The 25,657-nt window shown below is 37.4% G+C and overlaps 1 protein-coding gene across 1 annotated transcript in view; it reads right to left on the minus strand.

The window, feature by feature from the left end:
* Positions 1-25,657, minus strand: part of UBE3D (ubiquitin protein ligase E3D) — a 139,946-nt gene that overhangs the window by 106,713 nt on the left and 7,576 nt on the right. The window contains exons 3-6 of the mRNA XM_019652468.1: positions 23,580-23,718; positions 20,202-20,292; positions 8,666-8,897; positions 3,187-3,256 (exon numbers count right to left, since the gene is read on the minus strand). Of these exons, the coding sequence (XP_019508013.1) occupies positions 3,187-3,256; positions 8,666-8,897; positions 20,202-20,292; positions 23,580-23,718 (532 nt within the window). The remainder of the gene's footprint in view (positions 1-3,186; positions 3,257-8,665; positions 8,898-20,201; positions 20,293-23,579; positions 23,719-25,657) is intronic.

Below are 25,657 nucleotides of genomic sequence, written 5' to 3' on the forward strand. Positions count from 1 at the left end.
GATGGAAGTACGTATTACATGCAGTGATTCTGAATTTTATTTTGTTCTTTTAAGGGTTGTCGGTTTATAGATAATAGTAGTCAATGAACTAGCCTGAACTCAAACTGTGAAATGTCTTTCCACAGTGTGTAGCCACTAATGGCTCTGCTCAGTGTTATTTTGTTTAGCCTAGCTCCCTAGTGAGTATTTACTATACCTGCATAGTTTAGCTGTCAGCAAATTTGGGGAGAACTTCTGTTTAAATACCTCAAGCCAGTAAGGCTTCCACCTTCTGTTGCCCAACTTGTGTGTGGATTGAGGAATGCAATCCCAGGCACAGCAAACCCGCAGGTCTTCCCATGCTTTTGGTTCTTATTGGACTCTCTGGCATCTACTATGTGCATGTATAGTTTAGCAGTAAGCCAGTGTTGTGTGAAGAGTTGTCATCTCAGCCCTTCCATGGCCCTTTTGCTCCCCAAATTTTGCTCTTTCATTTCTAGTTTCACTTCTGCCTGTCCTGAACCAAATCTACCACCTGTAGACAATAAACCTGTGGCTTTTTTCATCCCCAAGTTCAGGTGGGGAGAATGGCAACGCCCCCACACCAGAAGGTGAAAAATGTGCCATTCTAACCTAACGCAGTAGCAGTTTCTCATAACTAAACCCTTCTCAAATCATTGTTTCATTTTTGTCTTCCAGTTGTTGTCGTAAGAATTTTTTGAACTTGTACAGTCTTATACTTGTTTTCTACAAAATGGAGGTGTCCACTTTCTTGATGCTACCATTTTTGGAAATGATGTCTGCCTAATTTACTTTTAGAGTAGATGTAAAAATAGCTCTCTTACATCATTCCACGCACACTCACACACATTGACCTCCTAACATACTTACGTATTACATCATAAAGATTTTTGGTTAAATCAATATTTAGTGTTTATATATATTATTGTGAGCATGATACCATGGCAATGTTTCCTTTCTTGTTCAATCTTGTTTTCCTGCAGTGCACAGCTACTTTCTTTTCTCATGTATTTAGCTTTCCCACCTTCAGCTAATTCTTCCCATATGAAGAAGAGACTTGTCTCAAGATTATTTGTTACATGTAGTAAAACAAATAAAAGATTTTATCAGTTTCACCTTACAACTGAAAACGTCTTGACTGCAGTCTTCTCTCCCCTTGATCCCATCCAGGCTGAAATTCCTAGGGCTGCTGCACATGTCTCACCCTGAGACTTCCTTGTCTTGCTCTCCTATGTTGGATAATCTGTTTCCCAAATCCCAATTTTTCTCTTTTGAGTTTAAATCCCTAGTTTTGGTGATAAATACCCTATGGTAGATTCCTAAGTTAAATATACCTTTGAGATCTATATTTTGAAAACTTGTTATTTCCAGAAAATTTATGAAGGTAGTGTTTCACTGTCTTCCTGCTTTCAACATCACTGTAAAGAAGTTCCTTAATTTGATCTTTAGTCCGTTGGTTAGCTTTTTAAGTCATTACATCTTTACTTCTCATAACTAAACATTCTCTGAATTATGGAGGCAGTATTATTTAATTTCTCCAAGGACATTTATTATGCTTTTAAAAGATTTTCTTCTATTTTATAGATAAGTTGTTTCTTCTCAGTGCTTTTACTTTGCTTACTTGATTATTTATTTGCTTTTGTCTCTTTCATGTTGGAAGTTTCCTTAAATAGTTGTTGATTCTCAGCAATCCATTAAGAGGAAGGTAAAAGAGGAAGCTTTTGGGTGTAAGTACACGGCTTGTTATTGCAGGTTGGCTGAACATAAGCCTTTTTTTTGGTTGCGCTACCCCTATAAATCAATATCTGCAAATCATTTCTCCAGTTGGTACTCTTCCATTATTCCAAGAAAGGGTTCTCTAATCTGCTACCTTGAGAATATAAGCAAGTTACAAGTATAGGAGGAGACTCAGGAGTCTTAAAGCTCCATGTATAACCTCTGAATGAATCATCCTGCTTGTATCTAGCCCTTCGTCTAAGACTGCCTTCCCTGTTACCTACTGCCTCCAAATTCTGACCAGATCTGGGGTTCTGCAGCGAGTATTGACTCACTCCTTCCAAAGGATCTTCGGAAGACACCTAGGCTGCAGAACCCCAGATGCAAGTGTGTTCCCACACGTTGTCAGCTTCCAAAACAAAGTTCGCTCAACACCTCTTGTTTACATCATGGTTGTCTCCTCTCTGTTTCTCTTTGTCTCTGTGGATGTACATCTTTTTTTATTCCTTAACTGACATTTTGACAGGGCTTCAGGGAGGAGTGAAAAAATCTCAAAAAACTTAATTCACCTTCCTTATCTTAAATAGATTTCTAAGTTGTTGCTTAAGAGGTTTGCTTTCATTCTCCAAAAGTAACATTGGGGGTAGCATCCTTTACTACTACTACTCATTCTTCCTTTTCTGTTCACTCTGAGCAAGTAAGTACTTACAAGACTTTCATGATTTAAAAAAAAAAATACTACCATCCATCTTCCCTTAAGTATAATGGCTTCCCTTAAATCACATCATCTAATTAATTGTATTAAAAACAATTATTCATGACCCACAAAGTTAACACAGCATGTTTTAGTTCTCTAGATATCTTTAAACTCCATCTTTAAATAGTGACGGATTTTAATTATCGGGATTTGCATTATATTTTGAAGTGGTATAACATATTTTCTATAAAATATAATTAACGTTGTTGGGGAATAGAACAAGGAATAGAGTACAAAACTCAGAATGTGTTTTCTTCCATTTCAACAGGTTCTTTCCCACCACCAGCCCCAAAATACAGCCCTGAGGAAGAGGGCAGCCAAGGAAAGCAAGTTCATTATCTCTGACAACCAACTCTTCTGACTGAGGAGCTATATTAAGAAAAAGGTTCCAATCTTCTTTAAGACAGACCCAAGTACAAACTTTATATTATCATTTTAAATCTACCAAGAGGGTATAAAACATTAAAAATGAACCAATGTCTTAAAGCTCATAACTCAATATTATGTACTGACAGAGGTCAAAATACACAAAATACACAAAGTTCTTAGCATATTGGATGACATGCTAGTTGATGTCTATTTTAAAATGTATCAATTCTACAATATATATTAATCATCTTTCATCTATATTTCCCATAAAATCTCCATCTCCTTCAATTGGTTTTTTAACAAAAAGGCAATCATTTTAGATTTTTTTATTACCAAATTCTTACCTGATGACATGGTCTCTCCCAACGTTACCCTGCAACGCTTACAAATTACTTTGGTATTTGCCTTTGGTTTCTGTAGAACAGAAAAATGTCATTTAAATGTCATTCGGCTTTTCTTAAAAGGAATATATAATTTTAACGTAGTCTCTAGGGTATATATTGAACTTTACATTTTATTTTGCCCTCTACTAAATACTGGGAATACATTTAGTTTGTATGCATAAGTCACATACAGAGGTAATTTTTTTTCAAGTCTAAAGACAGAATAATGAATAGATTGATTTTTCCAAACCTAGCCACTCCTTGATAATCTAAATGTTACCAAATAATTTAAACAAGAAGCACCTAACATTTCAAAAAAGTATTTCCAAATATTCTAATTATTTAGCATTGGCTGATGGTGGGCAACAAAAGCAGAGAGGGTAGGTGACTTGTCCCAACTTATGTGTCTACAAAACAGAAGAACCAGAACTTGAACTCATATTATTTTGATTTCTAGTCCAGTTTAATGTATGTAAAAGTAATCTGTAATTTGTAATCACCCATTAGAAGTTAAAAATAGCTAACCCATTCATATAATTTTATTTTTCCATTTAAGATGTGCATTGCAACAGGAAAGATGGATAGTGTCCTGGGACAAACTCCTGGAACATTCTTTAACTTCAAAAATCCAATTTCATCATTTGGGACACAGATTAAAATAGCTAGCATTCACTTAATTATTAAGCAAACAAAAAATGCTCTGAGATACAGAGAACAGAGGGTGTTTACCAGAGGTGGGGTGAGGGAGGGGTGCAAAAATGAGTGAAGGGGGTCAAAAGGTACAAACTTTCAGTTATAAAATAAATAAGTCATGGGGATGTAATGTACAGCATGGCAACCATAGTTAATTACACCATATTTGAAAGTTGCTAAGAGAGTAAATCTTAAAAATTCTCATCACAAGAAAAAAAATTTTGTAACTATGTACTGTGACAGATGTTAACTGGACTTGTGATGATCACCTTAAAATATGTACAAATATCGAATCATTTCGTTGTACACCTAAAAGTAATACAATGTTATATGTCAATTATACCTCAATGAAAAAACTTTTCCTGATTTGCAGTTTGTTGTAAGAGGTTATGTTATAAGCGACAGCACAGTGGTTAAGAGCCCAGAGGCCAGACTTCCCAAGTTCAAATCCCAACTCTTATTTACTACTCATGACCTCGGGCAAGTTAATTACCTTGTTTTGGTTTCCTCATCTGTGAAATGGAGTTAATAATGGTGTTTAACTCATCGAGTTGTTTATTAGCATTTAAAAAGGAGTATTATAAAGCACTGTCCTGGGTACATGGTAACTGCTAGGTGGACATTACATAAATATAATGCCTTTTGGCACACATCATTCAAAAAATGGTCAAAAAAACCCATGCTTCTCCCCAAAGAAACCAACTGTTTGCCTTTTACTGGACAGCCACTGTGCATTAATTAAGAATCTAAAAAAGAATACTCTTTTTGCATCATAGCAATATTTTGTTAAAGCCATACAGTATTTCTCTCACCCAGATATACTGCAACCTGGCAGAAGTCATATAAAAGTGGGCAGAGAGAAGAAAGTTCTGCAACTCTGGCCACTCAAAGTCATCTCTCTTGGGAAACCTCAGAATATAGTGCTGGTCTAAGTGAGGACATACAGTGACTTTCTGATATGGAGTAACATATGTATTAATCTAAGGAATAAGTCTTAACAGGTTAGCTAGCATAAGGGAGTACAATTATATTTCCCATGACACAAATAATTATTTTCTGAAAAATTGTATAGGAAGCACATTTAAAATGAGTCCCATGGATGCACTGCTGGTAACTGATGGAGCTGATATTTATATCCAGGTTCCTTAGATGCTAAAGCTTATGCTTCTGAGCACTAAGCCAAATGTTTTCCGAACCAATTCATGGAATCAATTCAATGGGTTACAGCCTGAATTACTTCTTAATGAAATACAGTAAAATAGAAAACATCACAGTGCTTCAAACATAGGATAAGTACTACTTCAAGAAACTTTTACTTCAGGTGTGTTTATGCCTGTGTGTATGTATGTGTTTATTATCAAATCTTGATGTAAAAACTATATTTTTTGCTTTAGTTAGAGGTAAAAAAAGTCAAAAGCCACAGATACAGAACCAAGGCAGGCGCCAATTTGTTCAGGTCCAGGCAAGGTTATAGGAAGCAGACAGCTCAGGCACCAGGTATGCTCAACTGTAAAGCTTGACATTTTGGCAGCTTCATGCTTTCTTACAGTAAAATCTTTCCGTATGGCTCCAAATTGGTTTTAAAGACACTTTTTAAAGGATCCTGTTTTGTACAAGTTAAATCAGACCATCCTCATTAAGCCTTACCAAAAACTAAGGGATTTACCCAAAATGAATACAGGGTATTGGAGTAGCAATGCTTGAGAAGAAGCGATTTTTCTATTCAAAGCAGAATATTTTTCATCCGGTACGTGTTATGCATTTCATTTATTTATAGCATATTTCACTTTGTCTTTCAATGAAGCAGGAAAAGTGGTTTATGTTGGTTTGTTTTTAAAGTAAGATCCTACCTTCCCAAGACATAGGTAATCAAGATTTCAAAATCTGATCAACAAAAAGCAAATTACCTCAAACAACCAAATTTGTGGATTTTGATTCAATGAACTGACAGAATATACTTTTAATACAATTGGTAAAATCTGTATATGGCCTGGATTGTATCAAGTAATAACTGTTAATTTTGTCAGGTATAAAAATGACACTGTGGTTATTAGGTAAAAAAAAAAAAACACCAAAAAAAAAGCAAAACAAAAAAACCCATAAAGGGATGAAATGATATAATGTTTGGGATTTGCTTTAAAGTACTTTACAAACAAAAAAATAAAAATGAAAGGGGAAAATGAAGCATACTTTATAAATCAAGATAATTGGTATCCTGAAGTTCATAGTTCTATTCTTTTTACATTTATGAATGTTTACAAAATCCAGCACATTATTCTAAGAAAATAAAAAAAGATATCCTTATGGATTTAACAATTACCTAAATCAATAAATTATTGCTAAGCACCCCAGGAAAGAAAAAAAAAAAGGTAAAGATGGCTGTTATACCTGCCAGTTCCAATATAATCAAAGCTCTATTTCGTTTGTCTTTAAAAAATAGTTTGAAGTCCTAAGTGTGGTAATATTTTCTAAGTCTAGAATAATTGTATGAATCTTATATAAGGTAGAGGTGCCATCCTTACAATTCCATTATAAGATGCAAAGTTTTTATTAGGTTGATAAACACAAAAAATAGCACAAGAGACAACAAAGGCAAAACCGGAAATCTTCAGCAGAAATCTTCTGAAAACAAAAGGTATATACTATGGCCACATTAACAGAGCCACAAATAACATACTGTATAGTCTAAGGGGATAGTGAAGGAAAGAAATGTGTTGGACTTTATTTATGCTGTTTTTAAAATCAGATCTTTTTAATCAAACTTTTTATTACAAAATTATAACACTTTTAATTTTGTTGAAAGAGAAACTCTGCTTTGTAATGCAGTTTTCTTGAGCTCTGCTTAAAGGACAGAATAAAGCAAGATATGCAACGAAACAGCCTAACAGTCTGAGCACTCCACAGAGCAAACATCAAAGAAGGACATTGTTGTGAATTAATTAAATCAATATATCTGAGAGATGGCACCGCTGCTCAGAGAGGTGGATTAGCCTCCTGTCCTTGTTTTTATTTTCCTTTGTGTTGTTTCAGTTTCTAAGGACCCTTGATATTGTCTTGCCAAGAAAAAAAAAAAAAATGTTTCCCAAGAGATACCATTAGGATGCTGTGTCACCATGTGACATTTCAAAACCTGGCTCGATGGCTAGACCGGGTGATATGAGAAATAGGTTTACAATAGCACAGAACAGCCTTGTTCCCACAGGAGTCTTGAGAGAACTGTTTAAGCAGTCCCTCCGAATTTATGTTACTATTTTGGTCATAGGCATATTCTTTCAACTGCTGCAATAAGCAATTAAAGTGAAACTTCCATCTAAGTTAACTTGAAAACAATCCTGTCAACAGCAGCTTGTCATGATAGTCATTTCCCGGTCTCCTTGATACTACAGACCATAGTATCTAAATATGAAGGGTCTTCCTTTAACACACAGGATGGTTGTTCACAATTAAGAGAAATTCTTAATGGCATCCTATAAGTGACAAGGACAAATGTGAAGACTATATTTTGATTTAGAGTGCAGAGTTTATCTAAAAAGGGAAACTCATGGTTTCCCTTAATCTTTCTCCACTCCAAATATTTCAAAACATGTATAGCTTAATCATAACAATGAAAGTTAAAACAGTATAGTATTAGTATACAAATTTAGATTAAAATATAATTTTAATGTATCCATGTTAAATATAATTATAACAGGTTTATATTAATTAATTACCATTTATCTTTTAAAATTATAGAAAGCTAAAGCACTATCATTTAAAATGAACCATATATAGGTAAAGGGATTTGTGTTTATGGTGAGAGATGAGGCACGTAAATAATTAACCTTGATATTTGATGAACTTCCTTAATCTCCCTCAAAACACAAAACAGTTCTATAAACTAACTTACAGCCTAAGAGCCAACCTACTGCTACATGTTTACTGAAGTAGCTCAGTTCTCATTACAAAAATTAAATGAGTTCTAAATGAAATTTAACATGCGTTACTTTTGTTCCTACCAATAATCAGATGTTAAATTGAAAATTCTCTGGCAACGATTTTCTTTACCTTTTAAATCACATCTGTATTGACTTGCCATCGGGAGAATAATTTCTCACAAGGGCCAACTCAATACCATTGATTTTCTTTTAAAATAAGGTAAACCACTTGTTCTCTGCCGTGAGAGGAAATTGCCTTCTCCCTAAAGCAATTTTTAGAGCAAGAGCCACCTGCCCTCACGGTGTCAGCCACCAACGTAGAGCCTACAGCACCAGCTTCATTTCCACGCTTGGGGTCCTCCATTTCCTCTTTTTTGTTTGATGGCATCTGCTTTTATGACAAGAGCTGAAGTCTAGACTCTGGGCAGACATAGGAAAATACGTAGGCCTAACTGTGTATAGCTTATCCTGGGGCAATAGAACACTGTTTCATTTAAATCAGACTATGAGGATAAAATGTACATTGACCTTGGAATATTGTACTAAAAACAAGGAAGTAGGGCATTCGGTTTGTAAAATGGTAACATTCCCCATTCTGCGCATGAAGTAGTTCTCTTCCCCTTCTTCCTCCAGCCCCTGTGGGCTGTTTTGCTTTAAGGTCATATGCTCTTCCTATATCAACAGAGCAGCGTTGGAGAATAGAGGCAATTGAAAATAATGGATTGCAGTCTTTAGAACAGTCTGTGTAACATGACCTGAATTAAGACAAGCTAGGAGAAACCAGCTTCTAAGCCAACCTCTAAATTAGAATTTATTTTGAAAAGATACTTTACCAATTTCAAATGGTTCTCAGAAGAAAGGCAGGACATCTTCACTGGGGCTAGTTCAGGTCTTGGCTGCCACGAATCACTTCTTAAATTCACCAAGCAGAAAGAGTCTCCAATAAAACAGTCATTCTCTTGCGGATGAAGTGGCTTACTAGCAAAGGGGTCTGGGTGACAACACCATTCTCCAACTAGAGCTCCCCAGTTCTCACTCGGCAGTGGGAGCACCCTGAGAAGCTTCCTGGTGGCAAAATGGGAAAAAGTATCTTTTAGAGAACAAAATGGAAATGTAGCATTTTCTTAATGCAATCAGCATGAAAGGTGAAAGAAGCTCACTAGCCACATTGCTTGTAGTGTTTATTTCCCCCTAGATTACAAAAGTAATATAACCTCACTATAGACAATTTTGAAAATGCGGACAGTTATAAAGAAAACAAAAACCATCCTTTCCTTACCATCCAAGGACAAGGAACTCTTTTGTACTTGATGGTATATTTCCTTGCTGCTCTTTCAAGAGACATAGTTGTACACATGCATACAGTCTGGGATCAGAGGATATACACAAAGTGTATCTTGCTTTCTTTGTTTTATTTAGTTATACTATCATGATTCTTTTTTTTTTTTCTTTTCTTTTCTTTTTAGCTGAGCCATCCTGCCACCTGTTGGCAGCTCAGCTCTGGCCAGGCATCAAACCGCTGTTGCTCAGAGCTCAAACTCCTGAGCGAGCTCTTAACCAGCTGAGCCACTCAGCCAGCCCTACTATCATGATTCTTAATGACTCTATTCTATTCCATAGGAATGCCAAAACTTTTTAGATCATTTCCTCATTGTTAGGTATTTAGGTTTCAAGTTTCTTATTAACAACAACCCTGTGAGGAACATTCTAATTAGAAAATCTGTGTACATACTTCCTTGGGAAAAAAATTTTATAAGTGTGAGATTACAAGCACAAATATGCATATTTTAAAACCCAATACCTATACTGGCAACCTGCTTTCCAGAAGGCTATACCAATCTATAATTATTCCACTTACCTTGTTCAAAATTGAATTCTATCATTTTTTTATGTATGGATGAAAATGTTTCCAATAGTGCTTTAATTGGCAATTCTTTAATTACTGGTGTGATTGAACTGGCTTTTATATTTATTGACCATTGTGTTTCTTCTGTGAATTGTGATCAATGGTTATTTTCCAGTGAGGTATTAGTGTGTTCTTATTAATTTGTAAAAGTATATTCTATATTAAGAAATATTAGTCCTTTGTCTATCTGTGACAAATATTTTTTTCAGTTATTGCCTTTCAAATTTTGTTTACATGTCTTAAATTTGAAATCACCTAACCCTTTCTTTTGTGATTTCTCCTACTACTATTTTTATAAATTTTTTGCTTTGGAATAATTTTAGGTTTAGAGGAACATCACAGAAACAGTACAGACAGTTCTTACATACAGTTCACCTAGATTTCCCTAATATTAACATCTTACTTAACCATGGAAGATTTGTGAAAACTATTGGCTTTATCTAGATTTCCCTAGTATTTCCACTAATGTCCTCTTTTTCTGTTCCAGGATCCAATTCATGATAACACGTCGCATTTAGTCATCATGTTTCCCTAGTCACCTCTAGTCTGTAACAATTTCTTAGTCTTTTCTTATTTTTCAGGACCTTGAGATTTTTGAAGAGTACTGGGGTCAGATATTTTGCAAAATAGCCTTCAATTTGAGTTTGTCTGATATTTTTTCTCAAGGTTAGACTGGGGTTACGGGTTTGGGGGAAGAATACCACAGAGGTGAATTGCCCTTCTCATCACATCATATCAGAGGTTACACCCTATCAATATGACTTATCATTGGTGATGTTAACCTTGATCACTTGGTTAAGATGGTGTCTGCTAGGTTTCTCCACTAGTAAAGCTACTATTTCTGCCTTTGCATACTCTAGCTCTTGGAAATGAGTCATTAAGTCCAGGCCACACTCAGGGGAGAGAAATTAAGCTCCACTCTGCTGTTCTTTTTTACACTTAAAACATCATCATAATTAAGTAGTCCCTCATATTTGCTACCAGTTTTTGTTAATGGTTTCATTTTTTTGGGGGGGGGTCTGGGCAATAATAGATACCTGAGGCTTAACCAGAAGGAATGCTAAACACGGTTTACCTGTATTCTACTCTAAATTAGGAAGATCAGTAATTTGAGGGGAGAAGAAATGAGGAAATTTCAAAATAGTTTATCCTGAGAAAAACTGAGCATAGAAACACATGCATGGTCTTTCTAATGTCCATGAGCACGGCAGATGCTTAAAGCACCCTGAATACGTGCACAATTCTGCTCCTATCATGTGCAACTAAGAGTCAACTGTGTTTCATCACAGACCTGTTTATGCCACTTACATATATTATGTTACATAATTTAAAAAGAATGTAAACCAAGGAAATACGAGTTGTTATTCCTCTGAAAATTGAAGATTTCAGACTAGATGAAAGGCAGTTAAAAAAAAAATCACTGATGAGATATGGGGGACATAGCTATAGAACACTATGGAGAGGAAGAAAAATTAAAAATCTAGAAGAATTCTACAATTGGATTGCTTCAACAGTGTCTAACTCTTAATTCCACTTTAAAGAAACCCAAACTGGATATTGTAGATGATGAATTTTGGATTGCTTAAGTGAAAAAAGCTACACAATAGTGGAGTCACATTCAACAAAAAGGTATTGATTGCATAATAAAATGCTAGTAAACTAATGTACATTTGCATGTTTTAGATTAAAATGTTTAAGATTCACATGTATCATTTTTCATTGATTCCCCCATATTAACCCCTTTCTTTGATTCATCAATCAGCTCTATAAGTCTCATAAAAGGGCAATTATATTATGGAAGACATTTAATTTACAACTCTAGAGAACAGAGCTAAGCACAAGAAACGCTGATTTTAGTTTAACATAAGGAAGAACTTTCCCTTTCAAATTAAGAAATGCTGCACGACTAGCATTATTCAAGCTGCTGAGCCTGTTAAAAATATTAACCAGCGATTCTTTCAACATACATTTTCAAAAAGTCTACTATGAATCAGGCATTCTGCTGACACAAAATATTAATGCATACAGTCTCTTCTCTCAAGGTACTCATGTTCTAGTAAGAGATACAGACCTATAAACAAATAATAAAACCATAATATAACAAATACTCATAACAGAGTAGTGGTTCTAAATTCTTGTGCAGTGGAGGGGGAGGGGACAGCACAGAACCCTTTGAAAATTTGATGAAAGTTTTATAGCCCCTTTCTTCAAACATACATTCCCACATGCACACAAATTCAGTATATTACTTGGGGGATCTGTGGATTCGCAAAATTAACCCATGAATTCAGGGCAATATATATAAAGCGCTAGGAGAGTAGAATATACATGGGCTTCAGACAAGAGGTAATCCTTGAGCTGCCCTCTGAAAGATAAATAGGAATTCTCTAGACAATGGGCGGAATTAAGGGTATCACAGGTAGAGGGAACATGAAGATGGCACTATATCTATTTAACTTACCACTGTATTTGTAGTGTCTGGCACAGTGCACAACTCATAGTGTAAGCTCTTAAATATTAAAAGGAATGAACAAGCATATTTTGATATCTTTAACATGCAGGGCCCCTGCCTGGGTTTGTTGTACATTGAGATGAAAGAGTTAACAAACCTTTTTCCCTTGCTGCTTGAGAATCTGACCTTTGGTTTAACCACCTAGCTCTGTTACCCTGGAAACCAAGTAGATGGTAGGCATCAATTATATTGCTAGGCAACATTGCTTATGGTAAAAATGATCCCTGATTGGTAAATTGCATCTAAACTGGGAGGAAGTATGAAGGAGCTGTAAATATCTATTGAGGATGCCATGCTTTGGACTTCCCTGAATGCAGTCCTTCGTGGGGAGCTGCAGAAACTATGCCAAAGAATTGTCCGCGAGATGCTGGCTCCTTAGGGCGTGAGGCTTCTGCTCAGGGTAGCTCCTGCACCTGCCTGATGTGGCTCTTGCGCTTTGTGCCTGGAACTATGTCACATGGGAGACAAGAGTCCCCATATGGGTGTATGAGCTGTCATGTGCCTGAACTGCTTGCTGCACCATCCCTGCTGAGATGAATTCCTGATGCGGCCCTGATGACAAGAAATGTGGCCTGTGGTAGTGTTGTGAGTCTGCATGTTTAGTTGAACTTAAGCTCTCTGGTGGGCACTACACACACCTTTTCCATTTAATGCTCACTAAAACTTTGAGATAAGAGTTCCCATTCCTCTATTACAGAGGAGGAAAGGTAGGTTCAGAAATGTTAAATAATCTGTACGAGTTCACAGAGTCAGGAGTGATGAATGAAGGCAGGATCTTAACCCACGTCTTCCTGGTTCTAAAACTAAACTTCTTCCCTTGGAATATACTCCCTCCCTTCGTAATGCAGAACATCAGTAAGGGACAGTGGCACACTGTGTGAGGTGTTACATGCCAGCCTAAGGGGCAGAGGCTTGGTTCTACAGATAGGTGGAAAGCACTACAGAATTTTAAGCAGGGAAGTGATAGGTCAGATTTGAATTTTTACAAAGTAGAGGAAAAAGGTAAACAAAAGTGCCTGTTCAGAGTGGGAGTTAGACCTAAACAGGCCCCTAGATCTTCTCCCTCACTAAGATTCTCTGTCTCTTGACATTTTGCATGCGGTCCCAATAAACAGATCCCCAATATGGTGCAAAAGACAGCAATGTCAAAATCTTATGCATGACGACAGAAATGAAACTGCACCAAGATTTAGAGAGATCTGGGAGACCTGATGCACGTTAGCACAAAATATGATATTTCAAACCTAACTTGACCCCACATCACAGTGAATAAAAGCTATAATGTATCCTATAACTATCTACATAATACATCAGGAGCAAGAAAGTGCCTAATTCACAAGCCATTGTGAAGATAAAAGTATACAGCAGAAATTTTTCCGATGTTTTGAAAAAACATAAAACCTTTAAGAACAAAAGATGTATTTTAATCATAGTCTAGTGAAATTATATCTATTGAAAACTGAAACTTTGATATGATCTACTTCCTAAGAGAACTTTCAAAATAAAATAGATAATTTTTTCAAGGTACTTTTTGGGTTAAAAACCTGCAGAAGCTTAGAAAAAGAGTGAAATGATCTCTTGAATTTTCTTTCAGCTTAGGACTCTGTGATGAATAGCAACACATGTTTATAATAAAAATTTTGCTAGTTATTTTTAATGCATCTTAAGCATAAGCTTTTGGGAAAATAAGTTAAAATAGACAATTGCTATTGATGTTTATTTAAAACTTAAACATACAGACAAGAAAATGGAATGCCCTTAACTTTCAAACCAATCATTAATCAGTGAAAATAACAATGGTTATAACATAGAGCTTTTACAGATTGAATTATAACCAAGTGGACATTAAGAATTTTAAGAATAACATCAAATATCTAAAGCTCAAAATATGGCTGCTGGAATTTACATAAATTCAGCTGGCATTATCCAACTGGCAAGCTACAAATGCTATGAACCTAGCTTTGCATTTTATTACCATTATGTACATAGCATAATTAAACCCATAAATGTATAATCATTTTATCCCAAAAGTTTGCACGCTATTACCAATAATCCAGTTTGTGTCTGTACTCTTTTTTCACCTCTTTGGTCTCTTTCATAGAAAACTGACTATATTCATAGGAGTAGTTATTTTTAGACAACAATTATAGCTGGTCTGTCAAGTGGACCAATCAATTTGTTGGATAATATGACATCTCTTATTGTTTCCATAGAGTCTGTTCTGCTTGTTTCCTTGTAGTTTCAATGCCCTCATGAACTGCTGGGCTGACACCCAGCTCTCTGCTGCTGGAATGGGGAGGGCCTGTCCACAGACCTCAGGAGACCTCTCATATGGACTGAAAATCAAAAGGCTTATGTTTGAAAGTCTGTTCAACTGATGTACTTCAAGTCAGACGTGAATTTACTACTAGGAGACATAAATTCCAAGCACAATGACCATTTAGTGGTTTCTGACACTATTCACAAAGAAATAAATTTTGTTATTATTGTCGCTTAATATTAAGGCCTGTGAGTCTCAGCAAGAGTATAATAAAAAATTGTATACAGACAATATTTATAGAAAAACTCTGCTACATTGGTAAAAATGAAAATCGGAAAATTTTATTGTAATGAAACAATGCAGTATTTGTTTTCAAATAACCAAAACAAATGGCTAAGAACAGGTGACCCTAAATTAAGAAAAAAGACTGCTGTAATTAGCATATTTCATGCACCCTGGCACTAATAAGTATTGAAAGCCATTAATGAGTCTCAACAGGTCAAATAGTCCTCTGTACCTTATTTTTATAATTTGCTTGACAAGAATCTTTTTCATTAAAAAAAAAAGGAATGAGCATAAGTCTTGCACTATTCAAATAACACAAATCACAGAATGCACGTATACAACTTTATGAGGTTCACTAATTACAGAATCTTCATGCTTGCAGGACTCTTACGGGTTTATCTAATCCAACCTCTTGATTTTACAGATGAGAAAACTGAGGCCTAGGGAATTAAAGTGACTTGTTCCCAGATAATAAGGCTAGCCAGTAAGCAGATCTTACATCTGCTCCACTGCTCCTGTTAGAGGAGCTCCTGGTACAGATAGATCAACATATTCCAAGGTGCCTTCCTGGTAAAGATGTCTACAATGAGTCGATTTTGATTATAGCACATACAAGCCTCTTTTGAAATGCCTTTGGTTTTATTTTCTACTTAATAAGAATAGAAGATAACCTAAGCACCACATAAAATAGATAATAGGGAGAAATGAGAAGACCATTGGGCTTAATGTAAACAAGTCAACATGAATTCCTTGTGCACATACTGGAGCAAGCATGTTTTCCCATAAAACAAAGAGTGACGGGGCATGCAGCCTCAGAGTAAAATGTAAGGTAAGTCTTAAATCACCTACTAAGGATTTCTCTGTGTTGCTCAAAAGGACTACACATGCCAGACACACAGGTGTGATAAGAAAAGGCTTTCAGGTGACCTTGCTTAAGTGAGTCAGGTCCACTGTTTATCTTCTTAGAAAGAAAAGGGAGAAAGGTGGGTCATTCCCGTGGCACACCTAAAAAATACAGTCCTGAGTCTAAAAGGTTTAAAACACTAAACAAGGTAATTTGCTAGTTTGCTAATAAGGCCAATGATGCAAAAGGGGGTGGGAGGAGTCTATAAAACCAATTAAAAAGGGCATGTTGAGTGTTAATATTATATGTGTTACAGCCTTTAACTCTCTTCACCAGTTTGGAAAATAGGCCTTATTATGTCTACTTGAGAAGAAGCTGATTTCTGAGTATCGACCTGAAAAATTTGAAAACAAGTTCATAAAGATATATGTACCCCTATGTTCCCTGCAGCATTTTCAGGTAGCCAAGTCAGGGAAACAACCCAAGTGTCCCTGGATGGATGACTGGATGAAGAAGATGTGGCACATACATACAATGGAATACTACTCAACTGGAAGAAAGGCAGAAATATTGCCATTTGCAGTAACATAGATGTATCTTTCAAGAGTATCACACTAAGCAAAATAAGTCAGATGGAAAAGGACAAGGACCATATGATTTCACTCATATGTGGGATACAAAACAGAAAGCAACAAATGAACAAATAAAGCAAACTCACAGACACAGACAACAGTATGGTGGTTACCAGAGGGGACAGAGGGTAGCGGGAGGATGAAGAGGGCAAAAGCAGTCAAATATATGGTGATGGAGAGACTATAGACTACGGGTGGTGAGCACACAATGCAATATACAGATGAGGTATAGAATTGTACCCTGGAAACTTATATAATGTTATTAGCCAAGGTCACTCCTATAAATTAAAAAAAAAAAGAAATAGAAGAAGCTGAGGTAATATGGACAAGGTTTCCCAGCTACTAAGTGGTAAAGCTAGAGTTCAAACCCAAGTCCCGTTTTCCCATTCTAGCCTCTACGCTATATGGCTTCCTAGTGGTCAGGATTAGATAGAGTAAATTCTGTCTCTCAATGTTAGCCTCTAAGCCCTTTAGTTCTCAATCCCATGATCATAAAAAGGATGGATGCAAAACAGAAGATACAGTACTTGAATGGGAAAAAGGAGGACTACAGTTTTTCATATCCATCATCCTTCTCCAATGGAACACAAACATCAATCAATAAGGAACAAGCATATTCTTTACTATAAGCAGCACCAGGAAATTCTGTTATACTCAGTTGAACTGTAACTTCTAAGCTGCCTCATTGTTGTATAGTCATACATGTTTCAGGAACTTCATGTTAGAGTTAAAACAAAGCTGAAGTAGACTTAAAGAAAGAAAACTTTCTTGGTTAAGCCACAATGTAAACTGGGGCTCTGTGGACATTTCAGGCTAAAGTGAGCCTGTCCCAGAGCATGTCCTCGGCAGCAACGTCAGCCCTCAGGTAATCTGGGCAAGGATGCTGTCCTCTCCTCTGCAGATTGACCATCACCTCATTTCTTTCCCAAGATAATCATTCAGAGGATGTTCCACTGATTACCTACTTCCACTAGGGTAACTTTTGGCTATCTTATCTACCGGGACACTGCCAGGAACCATAAAGCAAGCAAGAGAGGCTGGCGGGAGGCCAAAATAAACACCCTAACATTTATTAATCTCAACCCAGAGGAATTTATCGAGAGCACACTATTTACTGGGCCTGTGCCTGATGCTGGGGATGATGATAAGAATAATAATTACAGCAGTCACTACCATATACTGAATGCCTACCCTGGGCTAGACATTGTTGTAAATACTTATACTCATTTGATCCTCCAAACAACCTGAGGTAGCTCCTACTGTTATCTGTGTATTTGTAATATGGAAATTGAGTCGTGGAGTGGTTAAGTAACTTTACCAGGGTCACAGCTAGTAAATGGTGGATGCAAACCCAGATAGTCTGGCTTCTGAGTTTGGCTACTAGCTACTACACTATACTGCGCTCTAAATATGAGTGGGGATAAGGAATACAGGAGTCAATAAGACTATTCCCACCCCAAGAGCCTATAGTTTAATCAGAAAGACAGGCAAATAAGCCTTTGAGGAGCTCATAAACCAACCCAGTGTTCAGGGAAGGCTCCCAATAGTAGATGCCCTGTCAGCTGAATTTAGGAGCTAACCAGAGGGAGATAGGTATATGGGGAACATTCCAAGGGAGACAGTTGCTTTCATTAAGCCCTGGGGTGGAGAAAAGCATGGAGGGACCGCAGGCTGATCACTAGAGCTGTGCGCAGAATGTGTGTAAATAATGGTGCATCGTTTGGAGGGGAAGGAAGGAGGTGGGGGAAGGGGGGCTAAAATATGAGGGTGGAGAGGGAAAAGGAGGCAAACTCATAAATGGCCTAGCATGGCATGCTAAGGTATTCTGGAATTTACCTTGAAAGATCTGGGAGGTCCTGGAAGGGTTTGAACAGGGGAGCCAGGTGCATTTGAGAACACTGGGGTGGAGGAAAGTGAACTTATGTAAGAAATGTGCGAAAAGAAGTAGCAAAAGGGCCTGGTAAGTGACTATATATGAGGGGCAGAGAGCAGCCTGGGGCAACACCATCAGGATTCTACCTTGCAGATGAAGGCAGAGGTTTGGCACGAACTGAGTGAGACAGGAGCCCTGATGAAGGAGCGGTTTTCAGTACATGAGGTGTGATCAAACAGTATGGTGAATGTTTAAATAAAAAAAATGTATTGCAGTAGAAGATACATTGCCATTAATCCTCCTCAAAATACTCCCCCTTGTTTCGAACTTATCCCATCATTCATGCCACTTTCTGAAGCGGTTCTGGAAATCCTTTTTTGTGAGTGTCTTTAGTTGCGCTGTCATGGCTGCCTTGATGTCCTGGATGATTTTGACTTTGGGAAAGAGCCAGAAGTTACATGGTGCCAGATCCAGTAAATAAGGTGGATGAGGACTCACCATAATGTTTTTATTTGACAGAATTTGCCATATACTAGAAGCAATGTGTGACCTGGAGCATTGTCATGATGGAGGGTGATTTACGGTACACTTTAAAACACACCTTCTCTCAACCGTAGCTCACACCCGACTGACTGCACTGAACAAGTTGAAACTTGTCACACTGTTACTAAGGTTTGACTCTGCTTCCCATATTGAAGATCCCTGCCTTTCCGTTGGATGGCACTTGGCAGTAGCATTCTCCATATTTTGTGATCACAACGGAAAGGCTGCATGTCACACATCACTTCTGATATATGGCAATTTCTGTGAAATAAAAACATTACAGTGTGTCCTCATCCACCTTATTCACCAATGTGGTACCGTGTGACTTCTGGCTCTTCCCCAAAGTCAAAATGACCATGAAAAGTAAACATTTTGAAGCAATTCAGAACATCAAGGCAGCCACGACAGCACAACTAAAGACACTCATAAAAGAGGACTTCTAAAATTGCTTCAGAAGGTGACAAGAACAATGGGATAAATGTGTTTGAAGCGAGGGGGATTAATGGCAATGTGTCTTTTACTGTAATACAATTTTTTAATTTAAACATTCACCATATTTTTTTATCACACCTTGATGTGCTGCCAACAGAGCACAAGGAGCAGGTTTCAGATACGGGGAAGCATCCATTCTCATATAAGTCTCAGGCACTTGTCTCAGAGGAAATGCATCCAACAAAGAACTCTACATTCTTTCTTTAAATACTGTTAACAATAATAGGGTTTCCATCTGCCTTCCCATCTTCTGAGTGATCAGAAGCTAAAAACTCAGTGGGAAGGGTTTGCACCAAGGAAACAAGGAAGCTGAAACAAGGAGCAAGGGAGCAGATAGAAAAATAATTACAAGATACAACTTGGGAATGCGGCAACAAGACCTTCCCATCTCAATAAGGTAATCACAGCACATGGCAAGAATAGGTTATAAGATTAACCTAATCATCAAGAAAAGGTTAATTTGTGCTCTCTATGCTGTGTTTTAATATGTAAGGGAATAGGAGGTGGATTTCAGAAAGGCATTAATAGAAGTAGCTGAAATAAAAAGTTGTGCTGCAAAAGCTTCTGTTATTTATTGTGTTGTCGGAAAAGTCATGACGTATTTTTTCTATGTTTTTTGTTGCAAAAATGCGTCATGACTTTTCCGACAATCCAAGAGAAAAATCACTTGATGTGGAAAACCTCATTCACCACCATGATGGATAAAATATGCAATAGGTCCCATGTCTCTTTTCAGAAGACAGGTGCTTCAGTGATTGACACAGGCTCTTCCACCAAGATGAGCCTTCCACCCTCAAAGCCATCATCCTATTGTTCCCCTCTGTCACCTTGAGTGAGAAGGCCTAACGGCTCTGTGAATGCTGGGGAGTTTTATGGCAGATTTTGTTCAGTGACATTAAGCTGGCTCTCACTTTAAGGCCATATACTGTTCCCTTGGCAATTACTTCAAAAATTCTGACAGAAAAAAGAGAAAACCATTGAATTCAGGCACACAATTAACCAGTGTTAAATACATCCCTTACCTGTCCTTTATTATGACTTCACCGCAGGATTGGCAATAAAATGTGCAACAGTCTTGCGCTTGTGAGCTTTGATTACACATTGAAATCGGTTCTAAAGGAAATCAATGAAATAGCAAATCTTAGAGGTTTGGGACAAATATGTTAACATATTTATAAGCGTTTCATTGCCACAATAAATAACCATCAATAAATACTGTTTATGATCTACCCAGAAGTACACATTTAATTAGTATTACCTGATGACTCAACCAGGAGCAAATACTGTGAAGCATTTTCAAAAACAACAGATTTTGCTAAGTGTTTCAGAGCTAGGTGTTGCCCTAGCTTATCCATGTAACATACTGTTGAGTTGTTTCTCTCATTCCACAAATAGAAACACTGAGGATGAGAGAAAAGGGCCTATTTCCTTCACATCAAGCTGCCTTCACAGAGCTTCACCATCCTCAGCTTTCCCCAACTAGGTGTTAGGCAGTTTTTCATCAGTGTCGCTGCTGGTAAATAAAGCTTTTAAACTTAAGTTTAATTTGATTTAAATAAGATTTATGTCCATTCTGGCATATTACCAGTATGTACGAACAAAATGAATCCTGAAACTGGTTTTATTTGACAAGATCCTGGGAATGGAATGGCTCCTAAGAAGAATTCGATCTTCCAAGAGCAAACCTCAATGTCTGATTAAAGCTGTGGAAAAAAACATATATTTCCCACATTATGTGCAGCATAGGCAGTATGTTCTCTTAGTTTCCATTATTTTATTCATGAAGAAAAAAAAAATTTTTCACCCAACCTAAAAAAACCCCTACACAGAAATATGTCTATTAAAAAAAATCTAAAAAAATGAGGTCATATCCATTAAAACCAAGCAATTTTTATTTGGTTTGTTACTTTGTATGTATTTTAAGATTAAGCAGACCTGGGTAAGCTATCCAAATATTCTTTTCAGAACCAATAAACAAATTTTCAGTGAAATACTCCCCTCTGCTGGTCACTCAGCATAATGCAATGGAGCAGGTTCAAGTCAGAACTTTCTGACACGATGGCATTCTGGAAAAGCACTGCCACCTGGGGATGAATCTAATGCTTGTGCTGTATCAGATTTCACTATAGCCAGTTCCATGTGAAGGGTCATGATCTGGCCTATGTTACATTCAAAACTGTATAACAATATGTTTACTATAGTCCTTAAAAGAATGTCCTTACAGTTGAAAAATCAACTTTTCAAAAACCCTAAATCACAATTGAGTGCTAAAAATTTCAAAACTCACTTCCTACAACATATTTTGATTCCAGTTTACATCAGTATGCATCTATCTGACATTTATTCATTCAGCAAATATTAATTCACCGCCTATTACATGGAAAGCACTAAAGCAATTAAGTACTCAGAAATCTATTTTGCATGCCCTTTCATGCACCACAGAACAGGCCTTTGAAAGCTTTCCTGTTCAGATATTTGAGTAAAATATGTTTAAAAAATGTAAAGAAAAAGGAGGCCAATAAATGCAAATAATACGCAAACCAACACACAGAAGTCAATTTATTTTGTCCTCCAGTCAAAACTAAGCAATGTTTGCTGATTCCAAATTTTTAGATAGTACAAGTTTTGCTATTTGCATATTAACTGTTATAGAATACGGGTAGGCAACAAGCCAATTCTGTTTCTGGAAGGTCTTCATAACTCCTTAGTATGGGACCAAAAGTCATGGTCCCAGAAAACTAGCAGCAGATCTGAAAGCACTCCACCATGGCTTTCACGCCTGCCTTTTCCCAGGTTCCAGAGAGATAAAACATTCCTGTTGCGGTTACTGTTGTCATCGCTAAAGAGAAGGTGATGACCACACGAGCTAGACGCCCATAGCTTCTTCCCTGAAACACCTCCTCCTCTGCCCACTATTTGGTACACTCAGGCGGTCTGTTAGTCTATTTCCCACCTTAGTGACCCAGTCATCTTTCCATGAATATTCCAACAGTCATTCATTCTTAGTGTTTATCTTATATCACTTAAACTCCATGATGTTTCTTTTCCCTACCCCCTGTCCCTAAAACCAACTCCACCCAACTCAGAATGCTCATTAATCCAGTACTTGACCAAAATTAACTGTTCAGCAAAGAAGGCGTGAAACTCCCTCTATCTTCTCTCTCCTTTCAAAAGCCAGCAAAGAGACTTAGGGGAACTGAAATATGCTCCCCATCTCTTAAATGGCTCTTCAAAACAATCCTCCTGACCCCACCTCCAGGCACCATGCAGCTCAGGTGAAAGGCTTAGTATAAATGAAGTAGCAATGAAGTCTCAGGGCACAGCTGGAAAAATTAAACTCCTTCACTGATAATAAGCATCCCATCAGTCTGTTACAGCCTCTGTCACCCCCTTTTACATCATTTTTAATCCTCCAACGTATATTACTTACACGGTAGGAGATACAATAAACTGAATAATTTTATTCAATAAATTATTCTGAGAAACATTTTTACCATCTTACTGAATCAATGTGCCGGTAACAAAATTTTGGAAATATGAGAGGCATAGCTCCAATCAAAATCAAATTTTGCATCAAACTCAACTTCAGAATCCTTATCTGTACTGTTCTCTCTAATTGGAAATGTCTCTAAATGAATGGGATCATTTCCACCATTCAGTTCCCTGGCCAAATACCACCTCCTCCAAGTGGCCTTCCCTGAGTGCCCTCAGCCCGACCCTAGTCACTCCCTATCCCCTTATTCTGCTTTGCTTTGCCTATAACACTTTTCTCTGCATCCAAGTAATTAATTTGGTCATTATCTATCCCACCCATTAGAACGTAAGCTCCACGAGGGCAGAGACCTTCCTAGCTTCTTCACTTCTGTATCCCTAGAACCTAGAGCAATGCCAAGCATGCAGCATCAAGTAATGTTTATTAAATTAAAGAACTTCTATGTAATGCTTTAAAATCAGCCAGGTCTTGCACAATTGCCATCTGATTTAATCTTCACATCAGCTCTGTGAACCAGGTAATTTTATAATTAAAGAAACAAAATGGGGTATCGGGAAATCTTTGCACCTTCTGCTCAATTTTGCTGCAAACCTAAAACTGCTCTAAAAAGTAAAGTCACTTAGGGAAAAATACTAAAATAATAATAATAATAATAATAATAATAATAATAATAATAATAATGATGATGCCTCAGAAAGGTTAAGTGACATGTTCAACTGCCCACAGCTGATACCTCCCTGACAGCAGAACTGGCAAAGAACCAAGATCTCCTTGACTCCCAGCTCTTTCCATGCCCGTGATAAGCAGCTGTTTTCACCTAGGAAAAGTTCTACTTTTCAAAGGAAAAATCACCTTTGATTTATAATGCAAAAGTACATGCAGGGACAGGAGTGCTCATATGACTTACTTGTGCTGGATTCTAGCTGCGCCTGCAGCCGCAGGTGCAGTCCATCTCCAGGCACGTACTGCAGCCCGCGGCAAGAGGAAGGTACAAGCCTGACCTCTGCTGGAAAGCAGATCTCAGTGCAGCCTGCAGGGGTTTTCATCTGGAGCGAGGATGGAGTTATAGAAATATCCATGAGCAAACCTGCTTCTTTTGGCTCTCTGGTAATTCAAAATAAAACACATACAATTTCTTTGATGAAAACCACATGATGAAAGAAACATAAATGGCAAAGGATCTCCCTGTTGCTCTTTACCAGGACCTAAAGTCAACTATCCCAGAAAATGACAGTGAAGCGATCATAAAGGAAACCTATCTGTACTAGGTTTGGTTCAGGTCAGAGTGTTCTTAACACTATTACTGTAACATGAAAGTTCTGGGATGTATATTTCCTTCTTCTTTTTTAGTGGTATTGATGTGTTTTAAAATGTGCACTTGTCCCCCACTGCTAGTGATTCTGAGTCCCGACTCCCTCTTCTGTCCTAATGGGAGCTTCCTGGGCTTACTCCCGGGACCGCTCTGCTTGCAACAGGCTGCCGTTCCACTTCCTCATGCTCCCTAGTCTCTCCCACCAGCCGCCCCAAGCGCAGCTTCTTCGAAACAGCACAATCTAATACTGGCCTGTTAAACGTCTTGTACTTGTTCTTTAAAATATTTTTGGCAAGATAATTCAACAAGATTACATAAGACAGTGGCTTATGCATCTTTGCATCCCTTGACCCTCTTATGGTTTACACATCCATTCACTCTCATTCATTCATTCAACATATTTTTTGTGAGTTCTGTAATGTGCCAGGTACTGGGAATACACAATTAACAAGCTATCTGCTCCCTTAAGTAGGGGACAGGCAAGTAAACAGGAATGATCAAGGGATCAATGAAAACTACATTGTACTTATTCATGATAAATACAGGGTACTAGGAAAGCACATGGAGGGGTATAGTGACTATCATAGGTCGAGCACTATGTAAATATTACTTGAGTACCAAATGGATGAGTAAAATATCCTTGCTTCTCAGACCAACATTACAATGATGTTTTATTTTACTCACAATAAATTATTGTTATTTGATATGCAAGATTTTAATAAGGAGACAGGGATTACGTGAAACAAAAGGTAAAGGAGAAAAAAACTTTCATGTCAATTTTAAGCATAAAAAATTAAGAAAACAACCTAGTGAGTATGAGTAGGCATAAAAAGACTTAGTAATCCAGTTCCCTACAAATCACTTGGTATAGGCAATGAAGAGTACAACCCGGCCCCTGTCCACTAGACACCAAAAGTACAGAGGGGGAGAAACACATACAGAAATGACCTTCATATGAAGCTGAAATATGCTTAGCATTGTCACAGAGGTGCAAAAGCACCCTGAGCCTCTGTTAAGTGCAGACAGAAGGGGCAGGCCACCCACTTCATGTCATCTAAGTGCAGAATGCGGGACACCTCCATGAGTGTCACCTAAGTACAGAGGTCATACCATGTGTTCAGTTGTGAATGTTGGTTGGGCCTCTTCATTTGCCTTAGCAAATCTTAAGACCACTTTCTGGCTAGCTCCCTCTTAAAGTTAATGGGTATACATTGAATTGGCAATACAGAATATCAAGAACCCAAATCTTTTCTAGGAAGACAGCCTCACACCTTTGAGTCAAAAGTCCAGTTTGAAGAAATGATGTTTAAAAAGTCATAATCTTCTAAAGCAAAGGTCAGAAAACTTTTTATATAAAAAGCCAGATTGCAAATATTGGGTTGTCAGGAAAGTCATGGCGCATTTTTGCATTGAAAAACATAGAAAAAATATGTCATGACTTTTCTGACAACCCAATATTTCAGGTTGTGCAGGCCATATATGGTCTCTGCTGTATATTCTACTTTGTTTTTTTCTTTTGTAAACAACCCTTTAAAAAAATGTAAGGGCCGGCCGAGTGGCTCAGTTGGTTAAGAGTTAGCTTAAAAGTGCGAGCTCTGAGCAACAGGGCCACCAATTCAATTCCTACATGGGCCAGTGATGCTGTACCCGAGCTGAGCTGAGCTGCCGCTGAG

The sequence above is a fragment of the Hipposideros armiger genome, unplaced genomic scaffold (assembly GCF_001890085.2).
Source record: "Hipposideros armiger isolate ML-2016 unplaced genomic scaffold, ASM189008v1 scaffold_180, whole genome shotgun sequence".
Taxonomy (NCBI): Eukaryota; Metazoa; Chordata; class Mammalia; order Chiroptera; family Hipposideridae; genus Hipposideros; species Hipposideros armiger.